The sequence below is a fragment of the Taudactylus pleione genome, unplaced genomic scaffold (assembly GCF_031769625.1).
Source record: "Taudactylus pleione unplaced genomic scaffold, aTauple2 ptg000639l, whole genome shotgun sequence".
Lineage (NCBI taxonomy): Eukaryota > Metazoa > Chordata > Amphibia > Anura > Myobatrachidae > Taudactylus > Taudactylus pleione.
This window is the reverse complement of record NW_028285041.1, coordinates 531,129-552,568: the sequence shown is the minus strand read 5'-3', so window position 1 is coordinate 552,568 and position 21,440 is coordinate 531,129. Positions and strand designations below refer to the sequence as shown.

The following is a 21,440-nucleotide window of genomic DNA, read 5'->3' as shown; positions in this document are numbered from 1 at the left end:
CACTATAACAGTTATTATACAGCGTAAAAAGTGCAAAATGCCGATAAGAACATTGTTATATAAGTTATATCCAGGTGACTAAACTTATTTATCACACTCCTTAACACTTATGAGAAACACACTCCCATAAGCAAGGACACAAAGGTAACGTAATACGAGTCCTCACTATGATCTTCATAGTCGTATGCTTATTAGATTACATTCATGACACCTGCAATGTTACCGTCATGAAAGATTTAAAAGACACCGATCCCAGGAGGGCTGCCGCACCACACGTGGGCTGATTGCATTACAGCCTCTTGTTAAGAGACCGTAGCCGGGGGGGATGAGAAAGGGTCCGCGCCTTGATGTGGGCAGGATAAAGGCCCGAAGTGCTATTAGCTTACACAGGAGGAGATACACATGTTGATGTGTGTGCATGTCAGCCAGACGGAACAATAGCTAGAAGCATGTGAACTTGACAGCTATTGTCAGACATGTTAAATGTGGCTAAATAAATGCACATCAATTCTGCATGAGCACCCAGGTTAACCCTTGTCTGGTTACTCTGCTGCAGCACAGGGACATCTGTTAGGAAAACAAATGAGTGCATCCAATACCAATGGGAGTCCCCCCTTCCTTCCTGGGATCTGCCTCTGATCTGTATGCACCAACCAGCTCTAACCCTGAACCAGGACCAGCGGGCAAGAAAGAGGGCAAGTGATAATAAAAATAATAAGTGCCACCTCGAAGGGCTAAAGCGAAACTGCACCTACTGACGGAACAGATTTACTATTGCTCTAGATGAAATAAATGTGACAAAATAAAAACACCTACAATAGGAGCTTGGCAAACATGCAGTGGGGACCACCTCGTGTCCTAGTGATTTATTGATGACTATTTTGGCAAGCGTTTTAGCTGCATTCATCTTCTGGTGAATGCACAACAGAGAAACAGAGAGTAAATATGCAGAAAATCCAAGTCACAGAGGCCCCTATGGGTGATTCCTGCATAAGGTGTAGGCCCGATATACTGTAAGCTAAATTATTTTGAGCCATGTCAATCAAGACTTTACACTTCCCGTATTCGTCAGAATATCACAATTATGTGAAGGGCAAAGTAATTATTCTGCATATTGCTGGAAGGTTGCAACGCGCACATTAAAGATGCCCCCTCAAATGGTTGTATGCTAAGTTTCATCCTCCAATTTGTAAGCTGGTTTTGCAAACATTCTGTATTCCTCTTATTGCCTAAACCTGTCTTTGTGAATTGATTATTCATTTCACATAACGCAAAATATGGAGGCCATTTATCTTTAAATATATGATGGAGTTGGCCACTACCTAAGCTAATAAAATGTGATTTAATCAGGCTTCAGAATAATTCATAATGAACGTTAAAAACCTCTAGTCACTAGTGCATCAATATTTCTAACTGGACACCTAGATAAGGCAGGTGGTGGAATCCTCATTGGCCAGCTTGCCATCATAGAAACTATGAAAGGACTGTATACTCATCATTATTTATCGAGTAATGGGCGCTTATGTCCAAGCTGTCTTTGCCTTTAAAATTATTGCTGCTTTAAAAATACAGGAAGACTCGCATGAATCCCCATAGTGGCTGCAGCGTGCCCCCAAAGCTCCAATTGTTCATGGTTCCATACAGAGCAGGCCTGGACAAGTCACCCCATGAACAAGCCTGGACAAGTCACCCCATGAACAGGCCTGGACAAGTCACCCCATTTCTTTATGGGCGTCAGCCTCCCAGTGATGTACCTTTTGTTCCTCAAGGCAATTAATCTTAAAAAAGAAAAACATAGAAGGGAAGCGGCCAATGGTGATGCCATTCCTCTTTAGAATAATCTTTACGGATAAAAGTATACATGTACCAGAGGTAACAAGAACCAGGCTTATATGTTGAATTACAATATATCGAAATTACGTCAGAATGCTCAAGCCTTCTTTATATCTCATTCTTGCCAACTACTCTCTATTGGTCCTGAAAATATGGTTAAGGTTACCAGAACCATAACTAGAGTTTTTGGTGCCCTGTGCCAGAGAAAGCATTTTTTAAATAGGGGCATAAGATAGTGCACCTGAAAAAGGGCCATGGCCTCATGGGGAAGGGCCAAGGAAGAGATAGGGGAGGCCAGGAGATACTGGGGATAAAAGAAGAGGAAGCTACAAATGATAATAAACAGGAAAAATGACAGGACCAAACAGCGCCCCCTGCCCTGCGGTGCCCTCTGTGATGGCACAGGCCGCACTACCCTAGTTACGTTCCTGAAGGTTACTTAGGGTATTTATGGGCAGAAAAATAGTAAAGTGGCAATATGTATAAACACCTTTCAATACAGAATAAAATAGAACACATTCAACATGAGAAGCTCTCCTGTAAGTTCTTAATAACAGCCCCCCAGGACTTCTCTGACAAAATAATTTCGGATTAAACATGTAAGGCAGGGGAGACCAGTTGCTGTTGAACTACACATCCCAGCATGCCCTGCCTCAGTTTTAGCATGTCCTGATAGCAAAACTGTGGCAGAGCAGGCTGGCATGTGTAGTCCCACAGCAGTTGGAGGACAGCTTTTTGCCCACCCCTGGCATAAGGAGTAAGCACCTGTACTAAAGCGCTCGCTATACCATCTGTCTACAAGAAGCCCGCTTGCTTTTTTCTGGACCATGGATCAAGAAAGAAGTACCTGTTCCTAAAAGCCGGAGGACAGACTGCTGTTGGACTGATATTAATGATTTACAGATAAGTAGATTATGCTGCGGTTGTCCCCAATCCCCTGCGCAGTCATGAAGCATTCTGGGTAAGACCAGAAACTTACACAGAATATGCTGGCACCACCCAATACGGATTCTGTTCAGCATCTTTCGCGTGGCGCAGAATAGCTTCCCGAGGGTTACTGTCATCGGTCTTATCCAGGGCGATGTTTTTCACAATGAACGAAGACAAGGTACCACCGTGAGTGCCCACGCGCCCACCCCGACCTGCAGGTAGAGAGAAGAAAACAATTATTTATAAATGTGTTTTTTTTTATTAAGCCAATAAGACAATGAGCCAAGCTCACAGAAGTTTTTATTTCTGTAGAAAATCATTATAACACGACTTGAAAAAGACAATACTTGAAATGTAGGTTCTCACACTACAAGCAATCCTTTTTAAGCACAATATTCACAAAGAAAATTATTATCTGGTAAATATTACACCACTTTTAAGATTACCTTTAAAAAAAATTATAGATAAATGAGGGTTGGGGACACTAGTAAGTTTCAACAATTTAATATCAAGCCCTCAATTATTCTATGCAATGTATAATAAAAGTACTTATGCGGGGTTACTGCCAAAATCAATAAATATTCTTAAATGTGTAAAGGAGGAGGAGAAGAGGATTGGCTCTCTGCCTGGCGCTCTATAGAGATTATCATAAAATATAACTTTTATTGAATTAGTATAAAGGTAAATGCCTCACCAGTGAAATATTAAAATGATCATATCATTTTTTATATTTCACTGGTGAGGCATTTAATTGTATACTAATTCAATAATAGTTATATTTTATGATAATCTCTATAGAGCGCCTGGCAGAAAGCCAATCCTCTTCCTCCTTCTCCCTTTTTAAAAAATTACACTGAGATGTTTAAATACTTGTCAAATATTCACAGTGCCGACAAAAAATTGGTCGCAGCCGCTACCGCGCCTGTATGGTAATGCCGTGGCAAATGAGCGTCCTATCGCCAATCCACCGATGTGCATACAAAGGCGCGCTATTGGTGGATCTATCTGCCGCACCGTAGGACAGTGCACCTGGCAGGCGCAGAATGTCCATGGGCCTACGGCCGCCAATGTCAATGGAACTGCGTCTTTAGACGGAGTGTTTGACAGCAACGCGCTTACCGCCATTAGCCACCGCCTTCGAAATTGCATGGATCTCCAGTAATTTCAATACGTATCGCTCGGCGGTAACCATCGGGGCGCTTGTGCAGTGAGTCTCAGATTCATGCGCAGAAGTTGTAATAGCATCCACCTTAGTCAGCATAATGGAAGGATGTAGGGTGTGCATAGGGAAAAATACCTCCCTTACACTTTCATCTTCATGCAAATATCGTTATTTCTGTTAAGCTGATTAAAAATTTACACACATATCGGTGAGTGTGGACAGCAACAATATTACAGGCAGGAGCAGGAATTTAAGTCTCATGGCTCTTTCAGAAGATTATCAGATAACCATTCGCTATTCATTTTTCATGTTCTAAAACCTTTTTTCTTAATATGTTCTTAAATTTCCTATTCAGTTTTTTTGGAAGATACTATTATTTTCCCAGTAAAAGCAATGAGGGAGAGGATTATAAATATAGGGATGGATACATTGTGGGTACACCAATATTAATACAGGGCATGTAATAAAAATGCCTAGGACAGATGGTCATTATAATGATACGGCTCTGTCCGGTGCAATGGCAAATTGATATTAAGACGGCGGCCTTAATGACCTTTGCCAAGTGTCCTGTTACCAGTGGAGCAAGCTGCAGCGTTTTCAGCAAGGACCAACGTGGCAGGGCTTTTTATAGCTCCCTACACCTGTATCATTCACATAAGAATATGAGAAGGGGCTATTAATATTATTTGCTTTGCCTTGGATGTCTGCCATATAGAGGATGAGTAGAAGAGTCAGTCTCCAGGGCTCTACAACTTCCTTCTGACTCACACACAGCGAGCGGCGCTATATATAGCCCAGTAATTACAGACATCTCTATTAAGGCATTCTTTTGAACACTTGCTTCCTTTGGCACTTGGCATCAAAGAGTGGAGCAGATCTAGAATTACGTATCTGTTTTGGTGGGCCCTGCACGTTCTCCCAAGCTGGGCGTGGCCGCTGGAGCTGAATTGCATAATTCAAGTCTCCCGTAACCACAAATGTCAAGAAACCTTAGAATGGCCCCGAGTTTCTGAAAGGGCCATCAGTCAGGGCCACAATGATTGCTGCTGTTCAACAAGTGTGGTTACGTTTATTTTTGGTCTGAAAAAGTATTAAAAGTTCTGAATAATAGTTTTATGTGGTGTAAGTCATTAATCAGAAATTATGTCTGAGATAACCATTTATTGACCAATTTAAAAAAAAAAAAAATCTATTTGAGTGAAGACTGTAAATGGGTCTCTGTGTGTAATAGTGTGATGTGATTAATGTTGTACTGATATTTAACACATAACGGGAATGCATACTGTACTATCAGTCATTTCCTAATGCTGTTACATGACAATGATATTAATGTCATGTATTTACAGCCTGCTCCTCCATCTATCCTATTGGAGTGATGGAAGTGGCTGTATTCTGGCTTTGGGCAATGGTTAAAAGGAAAAATGAAAAGCTACTGGGAGTCGTTCTCCCATTCCTGTTTTCATCCTGTGGTTGACATGACGACCTGTATCACATGACATCTGACTTCCATTAGATGCTATCTAGTACATTCTATAAAATGATAGCTATAATCTGATTGGTTGCTAGGGGCGACACCTCCACTTGATAAATTTCCCCCTAAATCTGGAGTCTGTTACTATGACAATACAAATAGGTACTTGCTGGAAGTTACCCAGGTAAGAACATGTCTGTATACATTGTAGCTGCAGACCCTCGAACATGACCCGTTCCCTTGGGTACAAAATATTCTGCTCCTGGACTTCCCTCTTAATTTATAATTGCACCTGTCCCAACAAGTATCTAGTTCAACACAGGTGCCTGGAATCATAACTTACGAGGGAAGTCCAGGAGCAGAGCATTTTGTGCCTAATGGAACGGGCCATGTTGGAGGGTAGGTAGCTGTTGCCGAAAAAAATCCTCCATACCTTCATATGAGAAATCAATACCCAACCCAATTATATTATTACTAGTAGTGCGACCCGGCATATGTTGCTGCTGTAACCTGTCCCGCAACCCCCTCTGTCCCACTGCGCCCCCATCGTCCCCTGCTTCTCCGCACAGTCCTGCTCCGCCCCCTCTGCAGCTGCATACTATTACGTTCCCGGCAGGTAGCCCTCCTCTCTCACTAGGCAGGGATGGCCATCGGTGAGTTAACCATGATTGCGACCACTGGTGGTTAATCTCGATGGTACGAAACCATCAATAGGGCAACCACACTGTGCAGTGGGCCATTTAGAGGTAGGGACAGGGCTTTGCAGGTAGAGCTATTCTCCGTGTCCTCCTGCCAAGTAGAAAGAAGAAAAAAACATTGAGGAGCTCTGTACCATCGATGGTGGAAAGCATTGGGTCTCCGCCATCAATGGTCGATGGCCATCCCAAAGACTAGAGTCTGTCCTGTCGCTCTAGCAGTTTGGGAGCCATTGGAGGGGCAGCGCACGCCCAGGCTCCCACTGCGCATGCATGTAGGAGGCGGGACAGATCTTAGCAGACTGTTAAATAGTTTATTGGTGGGAATACAGAATACCGTGGAATGGAAGAATTAAGTCACAGAGGAATCCATGAATGGGGAAAGTCTTAAAAAGTGCCAGAAGAGGTGCGTAGTGAAAGGGACACCTGATTGGACAGCTAACCAGCCAGTCAGCTGGTGAATTTCCTTTATACATTTATCTTGCAGTCATTTCTTGTTTCAAAATGGCTTCCGACATTTGTGTCATGCTATTAAAATGTCACCAGATTTACAGCTTTTATTTTTATGTACATTTTCTGAATCTCATGAACCATATGAAATTGCCGCATAAAACGTCCATTTTCTATGCTCAAATCATTTGATGTGTATAGTTATAGGATGTGCTTTCTACTGTAAGGGAGGATTGCTGTCAAACTACCATACTAGTGAAATGGGGCGTAAAGAAAAATAAGAGCACTTAAGTAAATCAGAGCAAAAGTACGTACAAGCAACTAAGGTAATATAAATGGATCATCATTAAATAATTATCAACCTACATTATACAATCCTCAACTACTGCACTTTAACATACTACTGAGATCTGTTCCACAGTTCTAACAGATATATCAGTATAAACACAGAAGCAGACAGGAGCAGGCGGTGTTTGTTTATTCTGACCTTATCCCGTATGTGATATATGCTGTCAACCTGCTGTATGTCAATGCACCTTTCACCACCAATTCTCAGGTTACACCATAAGAGATGCACTAAATCATGTCGGGTAACTCTTATAACATTACAAGCAGATTGCTGGAGTGCCACACAGGAACAAGTGCATTGCCGAGACCAAGTTTGAGAGCAGTCTGCAAATGATTCATTACAACAACAAAATAAATAATAGAATCAATTTAATCTATAGCTTCTTTGTAAAGTTAAATAGGTAACAAACACAAGTTTGTAGCAGAGCAGAGGCACAACAGTTAGCATTGGCAGCTCACTGGGCTGGGGTCATGGGTTTGAGTCTGATCAGTGTCCTGTATGTGCAGGGTTTAAATGTTCTCCCAAAGTATCAGGGAGCTTCCTCCCACATTCCAAAAGACAACTAGTGGGTAAATTGGCATCTGACAAAGTTAACCTTAGTTTGTGTGTCCTTGTTAAGGATTGTAAGCACCACTCGTGTAGGGATTGATGGGAATTGTTTATTTTAGAGATGTGCGCTGACCCCCCTGTTTTGGATCCGGATTCATCTTGTTTTGGTTTTGCAAAACCATCCTCACGTGTCTTGGTTTTAAAAAAATAAAATAAAAATAATAATCATTTAAAAACAGCTAAAATCATGTAATTTTTGGAATCCGAAACCCGATATTCGGATTTAAAATCCAAATTCCGAACCGTGGCTCAGATCTGTCCAGATCTCTTCAGGAGATCAGAACCGCGACTCGGATCTGTCCGGATCCACGACATTCGGATTTCTGGAGAACCGAACGCACGTCTCTAATTTATTTATTAACTTGAATTTCATATAGCTCCAGCATATTGCATTGCACTTTATAATTAGTAAATACAGTAACAAAACATGACTGACAGACAGAGAGGTAAGAGGGTTCTGCTTGCAAATTTACAATCCATAAAATAAACAGGAGTGTAATACATGTGGTTAATTGCTTGAAATTGTATGCTGTTCCAGCCAGATTGCACGGGTAAAAATCAACTGGTGGGCTGTATGATCAAGTCACAGACACAGCAATCTTGGCCTGGGGTAACAAAGTGATTTGCGTGCAAAAAGAGAACATATGTAAGTTTTGTGTGAACTGCGTAGATGGGTTTTAGTTTTCAGGAAGTGCTTGGAAGATTAAACATAATCTCAAAAGCATTGAATAATTTGTAAGTGCTATAAAAATAGGTATTAATAAATAAAAAAAAGGAATAAAGTTAATATCTGGTTTTATTAGTTTTTCAGCTCTTGCACAATTAGGCGATTTACTTTCTCCAGAATTTTGTCATCTTCTAAAACTTTTCTTTTCTGCCACATGACAAAATGCATGAGCAGCAAATGTCTGATTACTGATTGCATGTTTAATTAGTGAATCCACAGAATAATTTCCGACTGGCCAACGGGCTTCTAAGTTTGGTTTCTGTAACTGTAATCAAAAGTTTTTAAATCACCGGAAACTTCTTTCCAAGCTCTAATTTTATTTCTTCTACTGTATCAACATTTGCTGATGATGTAACTATTTGTGGATATCTGGAAGTGTAACTGTTACACCTGTAACCCTTTGTTGGTATACCGCTAATAAAAGCACATGAACAGGGATGGAAGCTATTGCTCCCACTGACCCATACCTTCTTGCTCTTAGGTGCTGTGGTGGCACGGTATTGCCATTGTAACCCTACCCACTATATTTACTCACTTTAAAATAAGAGCAGGTCATTGAATTGTCCACAGACTGATTGCCTCACCCTTGATGTTAGCGCAAGCACCAGTTACATACCATGTCAAATGCAATTGTATATGACGCGTAGTGTCACTGGCAGATATCTACAGTGCCTTGCAAAAGTATTCACCCCGCTTTGCATTTTTCATGTTTTGTTGCCTCACAACCTGGAATTAAAATGGATTGTTTGAAGGTGTGCATCATTTCATTCACAGAACATGCCTACAACTGTGAAGTTGTGTTTTTTTTATATTGTGACTCAAACAGCATGTAGGACAACATGACAGAAAACTTAGCTGTCACGACCTGGCCCTTGAGATTTCCAGTTGGAGGACTGAGAGTCAGGGTGACTAGGTGGGGAAGCAGCAGTAGACAAGGCGGAAGTACAAACGACTTCCTCATCGGCTAATTCCGGGTGTTGCCGAGACCTGACCAGAGGCGCAGAGTCTAACTCATTGGTGGCAGCCACCCCCCACCCTGCCTACAAAACGGGGCAAGCCCGTTTGTAGCGAGCCCCGGAGCAAGGGAATTTCTCTCTTGCTCCGGGGCTTGCGCATGCCGCGTGTGCGCAATGCCCCACCATCGACCTACTTGCGAGCGCATGGCGGTTGCGAGCGGGTATGAATAAGGCCCTAAGTCAAGGTACTCGACGGAATCGATAAGGGTCGTAGGGGACCTACTGCTTTTCTTCTAACAGCTTCGTGCTGAGCGCACATTGCACAGGAGACAATAAAATTACTGGCATCCTCTTTCATGGACGGCCACCAGTAGGAACGTTGAAGGAGTTTAAAGGTTTTATGAATGCCAAAATGACCTCCAAACAGAGGAGGCATGGGCCCAAGTAAGTAATTTTTTACGAGATTTGGAGACACAAAGACTTTGCCAGGAGGAGGAGCAGAACTAACTTGCGTACGTGCAAACACTAGAGGACTGAGAATAGAATGTTTTTTATGTTGATTTTCCTCTTCTTCCAGAGGCAAAAAGGGTATAGAGAGCATGTCAGTTTTACAATTCTGTACTTCCGGACAAAACAGGACCTTGAAATGAAATCTGGAGAAGAAGAGAGCCCAGCGGGCCTGCCTCTGATTAAGACGTTGAGTCATCTTCAAATATAGCAGATTCTTGTAATCTGTAAAAATAGTTACCGGGAACTTGGCTCCTTCCAAAAGATGTCTCCATTCCTCGAGTACAAGTTTCATGGCCAATAATTCCTAGTCAACAATAGCGTAGTTTCTTTCTGCTGGAGAAAACTTGTGGGAGAAATACCCACAAGGATTATTCTGTTCATTCTCGGCTATTTGTGATAACACGGCTCCCATGCCAACTGAGGAGGCATCTACTTCAACTGTGAAATGTTTACAAGAAGAATTAGCCCCTTTCTTTGTGAGTGCTGTAATGGGGGCCACTATGGTGGAGAAGTTGTGGGTAAACCTTTGGTAGTAGTTTGAAAAACCGAGGAACAGTTGAACAGTTTTCAAAGAATTAGGTTGCGGCCAATCCTTGTTGGCATTCAGCTTTTCTGGATCCATCTGTAAGGATTCCCCTGAAATGATATCACCAAGATATGGGACAGAAGGCTTTTCAAAAATACACTTAGAAATTTTTTAAAAAAGGCGATGGGCTCGAAGATGGGAGAGAACCTCTTTTACGTGAAGATGGTGAGACTGGATGTCTTTTGTAAAAATCAAAATATCGTTCAGATAGACCACTACAGTATGATAAAGAATATCCCAGAAAATCTAATTCACATAACCCTAGAAGACTGGTGGGGCGTTGCTAAGGCCAAAAGCAATGACTAAATACTCAAAGTGGCCGTCGCGAAAATTGAATGCAGTCTTCCATTCGTCGCCTTCCTTTATCCGAATCAGGTTGTAGGCCCCTCGAAGATCTAGTATGGTAAAGATGGTGGCACCGCGCACCTTATCGAAGAGTTCAGAAATGAGAGGAAGAGGATATCGATTCTTCACAGTGATCTCGTTTAATCCACGGTAGTCGATACAAGGCCGAAGGCTCCAATCCTTTTTTTAAACAAAGAAAAAACCTGCTCCGGCGTGAGACGTAGATGGCCGAATGAACCCCTTGGCTAAGTTTTCTCTGATATAATCAGACATGGCCGCAGTTTCTGGGACTGAGTATGGATAGACACGACCATGTGGTGGAACCTTTCCAAGCACCGATTCGATGGCACAATCCCACGGGGTAGTTTATCAGTGGCTTGTTCACAAAAAACATCTCAAAATTCTTGGTAGGACTCAGGCAGTTGAGGGCCTTGTTTAGCACTTTTACCCACATGAACTGGAGCTGGGTGAGAAACAGAGATCTCAGGAGTAGCTTGATGAGTCATTAAAGGAACTATTCAAAGAAGACATTTCTGGTGGCAATTGGGTCTCCATGCCAGAATATGCATGGTAGACCAATCAATAGTAGGACTATGTGTCTGGAGCAAAGGTAATTCAATAACTAGAACATGAGTACACTTGGGTAGCACTAGAAGCTCAATTTCTTCCTGATGCAAAGCACCAATACTGAGCAAAAAGGGTAGTGAAACTGACGTTATGGTACCTCTCAGGATAGTACTGCCATTGACAGCAGAGAGGGCCAATGTCCGTGGAAGTGGTTTAACCGGAATTTTAAGTTCACGCACCAAAGTTTCTGAGATAAAGTTACCCGCTGCTTTAGAGTCAATTAAAGCATTCATTCTCTTAATGAGGGACTCAGCACGGACTTTGACAGGCAACAAAGAATCAGCTAAGTGAGAGGAGTTAGATAGAACCCCCAACCGGACGCTCCTAGAACCGGTCAGGGTTTTCCGCTTTCCGAGAGCTGAGGACAAGCGCCAATGAAATGTCCCGGAGTGGCACAGTAAATGCAAAGCTTATCACAGATACGGGCGAGTCCACTCTGCTGTTGTCAAACGAGAATGGTTTATCTGCATAGGTTCATCCTTAGGTGGAAAGGAAGGATTCATACTGTATTGGTAGAAATAGGACGATCCTTGCGCCACTTACTTCACAGTCTTTATCTATGATGATCAATTTTAGTACATAGAAAAACTAATTCTGAGGGGTAAATTTACTAAAGTGAGAGTTTTTAGAAATGAGTTTTAGAAGAGATGTTGCCCATAGCAACCAATCAGATTCTAGCTATTATCTTCTAGAAGGTGCTAGTTAAATGTTAGGTAGAATCTGATTGGTTGCTATGGGCAACATCTCTTCTAAAACTCACTTCTAAAAACTCTCACTTTAGTAAATTTAGCCCTGAGAGTGAATCAGGTAGGTCTCACAAAGCCGAGTCATCTGTCAATTTTTCAGACAAGCCATGTAAGAAAGCAGCCCTAAGAGCTCCGTCATTCCATTCCAGCTCGGAAGCGATGGTTTGAAACTGGACCACGTACTGACCCACTGTGCTTGAGCCCTGGAGAATCCGTAGAATACCAGAAGAGGCAGAAATAGACATGTCTGGTTCATCACAATTTCTTTTAAAATAACGAATGAAATCCTCATAATTGGAGACCAAGGCGTCCCACAAAAGGAGAGACACATTCCAGAGCAGATCCGGAGAGAAAAGAAATAACATAGGCTATTTTTGATCTTGGTGTGGGAAAATTATGAGGCAGATATTCAAATTGACTCTCACACTTGTTAATGAAACCAGATTCTAAGGATTCCCATAAAATCGATTGGGGTAGGCAATTGAAGATGAGACTTGGGAGGAGAGAACATAGGAGTAGAATTCACTGGTACAGTTATGGAAGAAGTTGGAACCACTGAAGCTAGAGTGGACTGAATAGTAATTGAGTAGAAAGTTCCTGAAGATAGTGTGCCACTCGTTGCTGAGCTGCTTCTTGATTCTCTATACGAGAAGCAAGGTTCTATATTGCCCCGGCACCTTGCAGACCCTTGGCATCCATTTGGCCTGAACAAACTGTCACGACCTGGCCCTTGAGGTTTCCAGTTAGAGGACTGGGAGTTGGGGTGACTATGTGGGGAGGCAGCAGTAGACAAGGAAGAAGTACATACGACTTCCTCATTGGCTAATTCCGGGTGTTGACGAGACCTGACCAGAGGCGTAGAGTCTAACTCATTGGTGGTTTTCACGAGTGACCCCTCCAATTTGGTTATGGGTTTAGTTGCGCCCAATAAGCAGGTTGCGGCACCCTGATCAGGGACCCAGGAATTAGCAACTGACAGGGAGATAAGAAAGACATCTGAGTGGCTGGAGATTATCAATGGAGAATATTGGTAATCACCGATGTGCAATAAAACTGAAGAATATCAGTAGGGACTGATGTAGAATATCACTGGAGAGTATCGGTAGTGACCAATGTTGAATATTCTTGGAGAATAATAGTAGTAACTGAAGTTAAATATCACTGGAGAATATCGGTAGTGACCGATGCTGAATATCACTGGAGAATATTACAGAGACTGGTGAAGGAGGAGAGTCAGCTGAGAGGTGACCAGGCTACCATTGGTGAAGATGAAACAGACAAAATGGCTGCACCCATTAACGCTGCCGTGGGAACTACGATATGGAGGATTGCGTGGAAGTCAACTTGGCCTCGTGGATAATACTCAGCGTGTCACCCGCCGCCGCACCTGGCGCTGCGGTGACTAACGGCCGATCCCAGGCTGAATCCTGACACTAGCCTCACACCTTGAACTTAAGAATGAAATGTCTTTCAACCTTACTGTTGCAAAATATGTCTCATCTATCTGGATACTAGATATGAAATTGTATGCATTAGAGCAGAGGTTCCCAAACTCCACCATTACAGTCAACATTTTAAGGCTATTCATGATTGAGTCCAGATAGTAAAAAAAAATCGACTGAGGTACTAATTAAGTCACCTGTGCTCAAGCATGGATATCCTGAAAATGTGGACTGTAATGGTGGAGTTTGGGAACCTCTACATCAAAGAAAGGTCTGTAACTACAGAAGGTATTTTTCTTTAAGTCTTGCCGTTTCTTACAACAGCGAGGGTTCCAATCAGGGCATTATTATGAACGGGTGGTCGTGAAAGCAACATGGCCAAGCATGAAGGTGGTCAAATTACACTGATGTAATTGTTTAGTTTCCAACCTATGCAACCAGAAAACAGTCTCATCTGCCTACTCTGCGCTCCCCTACATCTCCAGTTTGGATAATGACCTCATATACTGGCTGATTGAAGTCCCTGATCAATTTCATCTACAACCTTGCCAGATCTATGGCGATAGAGTTAATAATCCCGAGTATGGTTTTATGTGATGAAGTCAGGACTACAAAAAGAAAGCAAGGGGAAGAGTGTAAAAGTAGCCACAGCAACCAATAGGCTTCCAGATAGCATTTATCAAGTACACTCTATAAAATGATAGATAGTAGCCGATTGTTGCTATGGGCAACTTCTTCTCTGCTAAGAAAGCAAGGGGAAAGAGTGGAAAAGTAGCCATAGCAACCAATAGGCTTCCAGATAGCATTTATCAAGTACACTCTATAAAATGATAGATAGAAGCCGATTGTTGCTATGGGCAACTTCTTCTCTGCTAAGAAAGCAAGGGGGAAGAGTGGAAAAGTAGCCATAGCAACCAATCAGCTTCGAGATAACATTTATCAAGTGCATTCTATAAAATGATAGATAGAAGCTGATTGTTGCTATGGGCAACTTCTTCACTGCTTGATCTCCCCCATAGACTCTGACACTCTGAAATGCAAGAACCATTAATGGTGTGGTTTTACAACAGGCAGTGCCTGTATAGATTGCTGAACAAGAAGATATATTGATGTAAGCAAATGGCCAAAGTACATAGTGTTAACATGTAAATGTGAGAGAAAGATGTTCAATAAATTGTACACATGCATTTGTAAGTCAAAGATGGGGCTTTATGTTGTATTTGCCATCTGACAGGGCTGCTAGAAATTCATTTTTCAACTGCATGACATTCAGACAGGGAAAAAGGCAAGTTATAAAAAAAAAAAAAAAAAAAGTGCAAAAATGTGCTTAATTGTACTACTCAGGGAGAAAGAAGCCAGCGAGACCAGTAGAGCAATGTAAAAAATGCCTAAAAGTAAGTTTAAGATAAACAGCACACAATGCGGCAGTAAAAGGTGTAATCCATCTGAAATAGTTTAAACCCAGGCCTGCCAGGAAAAAGGTTAAGATGAAATAGGTAACGGCTGTTTCTACATATACTGTAGACATACATTACAGTTCTATTATTAACAATGATAAGTATTTTTCCATCTGGGTGAAGCCTTTACACATTTAAAGTGCACCAATCAATAAAGTATTTACATTTTTACAGTCAACAGTACATTAAAAATGACCACCAAAATGCGGCAATTAGAGGGAGATTTATCCGCATCTCTGTAGCCAGAAAGAAAGAGGAGAGAGAAACCATTGACAATTCAGAGGCAAATATGGCGCCAGCGTCTCAGTTCTCACGGCCATTCTGCAAGACCATAGGATTACTCAGGTGGTCGATTATCGAAGGATCTGCGACTGCCGCTGCGTGTTTGTACGCACTTGCTTGGATCTGCGAGCCTGCCGGTGGGCGTCTCAATACATTTCCATGTGGCTAGCATTTTTCCAAAACCACCCAGCTGTCACTCTGTTCCAATGTCCTCGACTGACAGCTGGGGATCGCAGCAGCAGGTACCAGTTCTCACTCCTCATTAGATTACTTCCACTCTCACCGCTCATCCCACTCCTTAATTAAATCCCTCTATTCACTATCCATCCCACTCCTCATCCACTCAGTGTGACATTGCATTGGGGAGGCGGGGGTAGATCGGCAGAACTACTTCTGTGCAGTCAGAGTGCAGACATGCTCTTCATACCTTATAATGTTAAGCACTTTTCAGTGCTTCAAGTGCTAATACAGATTAGATCAACGGTGCCACGCTATTACTTAGTCCTTTCACAGACCTCATGTACATTGTTCCGCTATATACTTGGTTACACACTATTCACATTATTTAGGGACTGGCAGGGCAATTTATAAAGTCTTCTAAACAGTGGAGAAGTTGCCCATAGCAACCAATAAGCTTCTATCTATTATTTTATATATTGTACTTGATAAATGCTAGCTAGGAGTTGATTGGTTGCTATGGTCACTTTCTCTGGCTGTCCACTCTTTAAAAGGGTTGATACATTCCCTCCTAAACTGAAGTTTGGCTGCAGTTGAGAGAACAAATAACACCTCATCTGCGCTACTGCATGTTAGATCTGCACAAATTTTATGTACTCTACCACATATATGAAAGTGTTCACTCTTCCCCCACCTGGCTACATCATAATGCCACCCGGCTATTTCACAATGCCACCTGGCTGCTTGAAAATGTCACTCAGCTACTTCAAAATGCCGCCCAGCTTCTAATACTGATAGCTAATGCCACCCGACTGCCCAGACCTCCTCAAGAACTTCCTGCTTCATGTACTCCAATGTGGTCTGGTCTTAGGATGAAAACAGCGACAAGGCGGATTCTCTTCTCACTAAACACTTAGACAAAAACAAACCCATGTTAAAAGCCAGACTGATCAGGCTATTTATAACCAAGAGCGGGTTGCAAAATAACTTAAAAACTTTTTTTCCAAGTTGTACAACATTGAAGGATCCTCAAGCATCAGCCGTTCGCTTGGCGTTGGGAAACAATCACAATGAATGACTACCTGCACTGGTGCAGCCTTCTCACACTCTCCTGTGAGGCTGCCGCATTGCTCAATGCTGAGATCTCCGGGCAACAGACAGTTGACAATTTTCACTCCATGAAAGTGGCTTCCGCTCCAGGGCCAGATGTATTGTGTGCCCAGTACTTTAAAAAGAAAAATGCTGGATACTTGTGCCAAAAATAACAGCATATGGTGCGACAGCTGTTAGTGCTGAAATTCTGATTCTTCACTAAAGACAGCGAAGACCCTCATCTCTACTAGACGTTATTGACCCATCTCCCATCTATTACACGTTGATCTGAAGGTTTTCCCCAAAATCCTTTCCAACAGACTTGATACTATTTTGCAGTCCCTTATCAACCTAGGCTGCAGACAACACCAGATGTGTCATAGACTTCATTGATCATATTATTGGGTGCAGGATCAGTCTATACTTCACTCTCTAGATGCTGAAAATGCCTTTGACCGCACAGGGTGGCCCTTTATGATGAAGTTTTGTCTCTTACGGCTTTCAGAAGTTCTTCACCATCAAAACTGGCATCAGATACAGGGGGACCCCCTCCCCCCCCCCCTCATTGTTGCACTAACAAATGAGCAACGAGTTATCAAGATCAAGTAGTTTGAACAAGGATATCTCAAATGTATATGGCTTCTGGAGGACTCATGGTATCCTCCTTTTCATAACAATCCCACTGATTTCTCTTAACAAAAGTAATTAATGAGGTGTAGTACCTGTAGTTCTCGGCCCTATCAAATTTCAACATAAACTGGCTAAATCAGAAATTTGAGAACCATTCATCCCTAAGAAAGGAAAACATCTAGACTAGAGCTTCATTTCCTGGGAGGTCTGCAAGATCAAAGGGGGCGATTCAGACCCGGACGCAAAGCAGCGCACTTTCGCTGCCATCATGGGCAGGGTATGCAAATTCCGCGATCGCATGGCAAGGCTTCAGGACGCCCTCTATGTTTTAGAGAGCGACGGCAGAGCGAACGCACGCCGGTGTAAAGACGCCCACGTTTCTTAACACACGTCATCTCCAGGAAGTGTATGAATAAGCAGAACCATCGAGAACCATCGGAGCTGCTCGCAGCCCTTGAGGTCGACACTACCCTACCGCAAGCACTGCAATCACTCCAGGCTGAAATACAACCAAGTGACGTGTACAATGACGCTTCCATGCTAATTATGCACACCCACAAAACGCCGTTTTGACGCCCAGACATGCCTGCACAACTCACCCGTTCACAAGCACCTTCCCGTTACCACCCACAAACGGCACTGTCACTCAAAGTAGCGCCCAGTCTGTGTACTACGAGCGCAAAATTCCCGAGCACAGCGAGTGTCTCGCGCATGCGCATATTGATGCATACGCAGACAGGCGAATATCGGCCATCGCATGCGTTCGCGGCTTAGCGTCCGGGTCTGAATCAGGCCCAAAGTCTCCTAACTGGGAAAGTCCTTGATTTCCTACTAAAAACGTGCTGTGATTTGTTTGGTCCAGGAAAAAGCCTTGTGTCCAAGCTTTTATCATGCTGAGACTCTCCGCTCTTAGGCCCTCATTCAGAGCCGTACGCTCTGAGCAGAGCGCACGCTCTGAATGAGGGCCGGCCTCCATAACTATGGAGCGTCCTCCTGGACGCTCGTATAGCTGTGGGTCACCACCCACAGCCAATACGAGCGTGCAGTTTGATGGCCGCGATGGTCTTGACCATCGCGACCATCGAAACTGCGAGCCAGAGCCTGCGGTTGAGGTTTTCAACCGCAAGGCCCGGAGTGATTTTGGCTCTATCAGAGCCAAAATCATTCCCACTGAAATCACTAGTGATGTCAGTGGGCCGGCTTCTGATGGTAGGCGTTCCCTTAGGAACGCCCCCGTCAGGGAGGCACGCCCCCGGCACGCCCACCAAAGGAGGCGTGCTGTCAATCAACATCGACAGCACGCCCCCTTTGATCAGACACAACGAGCGAAGGAAAGTCCTTCGCTCGTCGCGTCTGGCGCATGCGCACGACGGAGCTCCCTCCGTCGTGCGCATGCTCAGTGCAGAACATCGACCCACTTGCGAGCGGACAGCCGCTCGCGAGTGGGTCTGAATCAGACCCTTAGTCTGTAGTCGCGCCAAATAGCCCCTCTCGGTGTACCTGGTCCCATGTGATTCTGATAGCGTTGGGCGTCTTTTGTTTCATCTTTTTTTCTTGCGAAGTCATGTCTAAGTCGCAATGCGGACACACCAGGAGACTGTGCTGATTAATGTTACAGTATATGTGATACTTGTGTATATTGAGGTTAGATGAGCAAGGACACATCTGTATGCTCACCTCCTTCTCCATTAATCCCCATATGGTGCAATCTGACATTACTTCTGGGCTTTTCACATGAAATCGCTCTAAGGTGGTCTAGAGCAGGTACAGTATATTGGGCCTGATTCAGAGCCGTTCGCTATTTGTGGTCGTTCGTTCATAAACAAGGGGTGGCTATTCAAATGATCCGTTCGCAAATTGCAGTCTGTTCCCACCTCTAAGTCTGAACAAGCGAGCAAAACATACGCTCGTTTATTTAATAAAAACGCCCCCTGGCCGCACGCACCATACGTCATGTCCGCTATTTATTAGATTAATCGAGTACATCGTACAGCGTATGAACTGCTCGCTATTCTTGTGGTTGGTGTTTTCAACCGCTATTTTGCGAGCAGTTCTGAGTTAAAAAAAACTAAGTGACGTGGTCAATGACGCTGCTGTATTAAATATGCACTCCCTTAAAACGCCCGTTTTGACCTTTAAGCACGCCTGCGTTCGGATCTTCACTCCCCGTTTTCAAGCACCTTCCCCTGTTACCACCCACATACGCCTCATTCTGTCACTCAAAATAGCAGGCCCTCGCTATATTGCGTACCAACGATTTTCGGCCGCACTGACTGGTTCGCGCATGCGTACTAAAAACCGTACGCATGCGCAGATGTGCGAACATCGCTCGGAACGAGCGTACTGCCGCTTGCGAGTGGCTCTGAATGAGGGCCATTATTCCTAATTCCCTAAAGTTAAGGAGCGTACCCTCAGGTCTCTGACCTGGTATTACTATGGCACAGTACCATCAGTATCTGCAAATAAGAAGTTTCTACCTATTGGTTAAAAATCTCCCTTCCATTAAACCGCTTTCCACAATCGTTCTTCCAAAAGTCTTATTTTAATGCTTTACAAAGCAACAACAGGATACCCTGAACAGCACTTTGCGAATAGGACAAACTTTAAGGGAGAAATTTGCACGAAAAGATGCTCGGCGCTACAGAGTGGAGCAACTAGAAGTGCTGTTTGACACGCAGGGAGGCTAGATGTAAGTGACACATCTGTATATATAGGAAGTCTATAAATCTTCCATAAATGTTCACATTAAAGAACACATCTATACATTTATTTTTCGATGGTATTAGGCCCAACAGACTCCATTGCATTTTTCCGTCCATCATGCGTGGGGGAAATCGTGGGCCACAGGGTCTTTTCAGCACATCTGGTGGAGATGGCCCGAACTTCAGCCGCTATGGACGTACATCATAAGCCTGATCACCACCATCACAGCAGCTACGCAGTTCTATTAAACCCAAAATTCATCTTGCATCCCCTGCTGATCCAGAAAGAGCCTAAACATTCATATAAACTGATCAGACTAATTAGCAGGGTCACATGCCAGAAAACTTTGTGGAAAAAAGTCCGGTCCTCCTCCCCTACAATGGTATGAACCTGCATTGGGCATACAAATAAAGCGGAATACATAACCAGCTTCCTGAGGAACTCATAATTTTTATCTTTTCTTAAAGTTTGGGTTCCCTGGACCCTAGGTGTCTTCTAGTATAGTCCTTGCTCCATAGTATTACTCCATATCAGCTGTAACATTATCCCCTCACAAACAACCCAAGTGAATGCCCACCTGAATCCCACTATTCATTCTCTACCTCATTTATTAAAGGGCCGACATTATCAAAAACAAAAGTTGGCGTTATTTGCAAACTCCTTCACTGCTACTCTTCATAAGTTTTTGTAAGCAAATTTGGGAAGTATTTTGGATGTTTTATCAATAGGTATGGCTTTCAATGAACATTACAACATAGTAATAATTGTTGATACATTATTGGAACCATTTCTTTCAATTGGATTTTTATCCTGCAACCTGGAAAAGATTGGTTGGCTGATGATATTATCGGCATAAGTGCTCGGTCATCTGCCAACCAGTTTGTATGGTTACTTTGGTCTTCCATGTGCATGTTCGAAACAGCTGTCTATAGGCTGATCATCAAAACTATGGCCACCTTACAGGGAGGCAGGCAGGCGACGGGCTCAGCAGCATTCTTACAGTTAAAAATGCCTTGTCAGCATTTGTGAACACAGGGCCTGATTCAGACCCGCTCGCGAGCGCTGCGCTCGCAAGCGGGTCGATGGTCCCCCACTGCGCATGCGCAAGCCGGAGCTGGCCCCGGTGTGCGCATGTGCGAGACCCGGCCAGCGACGGGCGCTCTGTCGCTACGGGTCTCGCACCAAAGCGGGGCAGCTGTCGATGGTGATTGACAGCTTGCCCCGTTTTGGGGGCGGGCAGGGGGGATGGCTGGGCAAACGGAGGCGTTCCTGCAGGAACGCCTGCCATTTGTGGGCGGCCCTACTGACATCACTCGTGATGTCAGTAGGTGGACTTCCTGCTCTATTAGAGTGAGTGGTCACCCACAGCTATGCGAGCGGCCAGGAGGCCGTCTTTAAAAAAAAAAAAAAGGGATACCCTGATTCGGAGCGAGCGCTCTCAAAGAGTGTCCGGCTCTGAATCAGGCCCAGAAAATCCCAATTATACAGAACATTACATGTTTATGCAGGGCTATAGTGACATGCTCTGGCGCATTCACACTTCATAGAAAGTCCTTGGAGGTCGATAAAATCTGCTTTAAACACAAAACTGTATTAAGCAGATTCCGATATAGGGGGAGATGTATCAGTGTAAAGAGAAGTTGCCCATAGCAAGCTACTAC

At 43.6% G+C, this 21,440-nt stretch overlaps 1 protein-coding gene across 1 annotated transcript in view; it reads right to left on the bottom strand.

The window, feature by feature from the left end:
- The window catches only part of WDR70 (WD repeat domain 70), a 369,233-nt gene that overhangs the window by 11,179 nt on the left and 336,614 nt on the right, over positions 1 to 21,440 (bottom strand). The window contains exon 17 of the mRNA XM_088454999.1: positions 2,813 to 2,975. Coding sequence (XP_088311125.1) covers positions 2,813 to 2,975 — 163 coding nt within the window. The remainder of the gene's footprint in view (positions 1 to 2,812; positions 2,976 to 21,440) is intronic.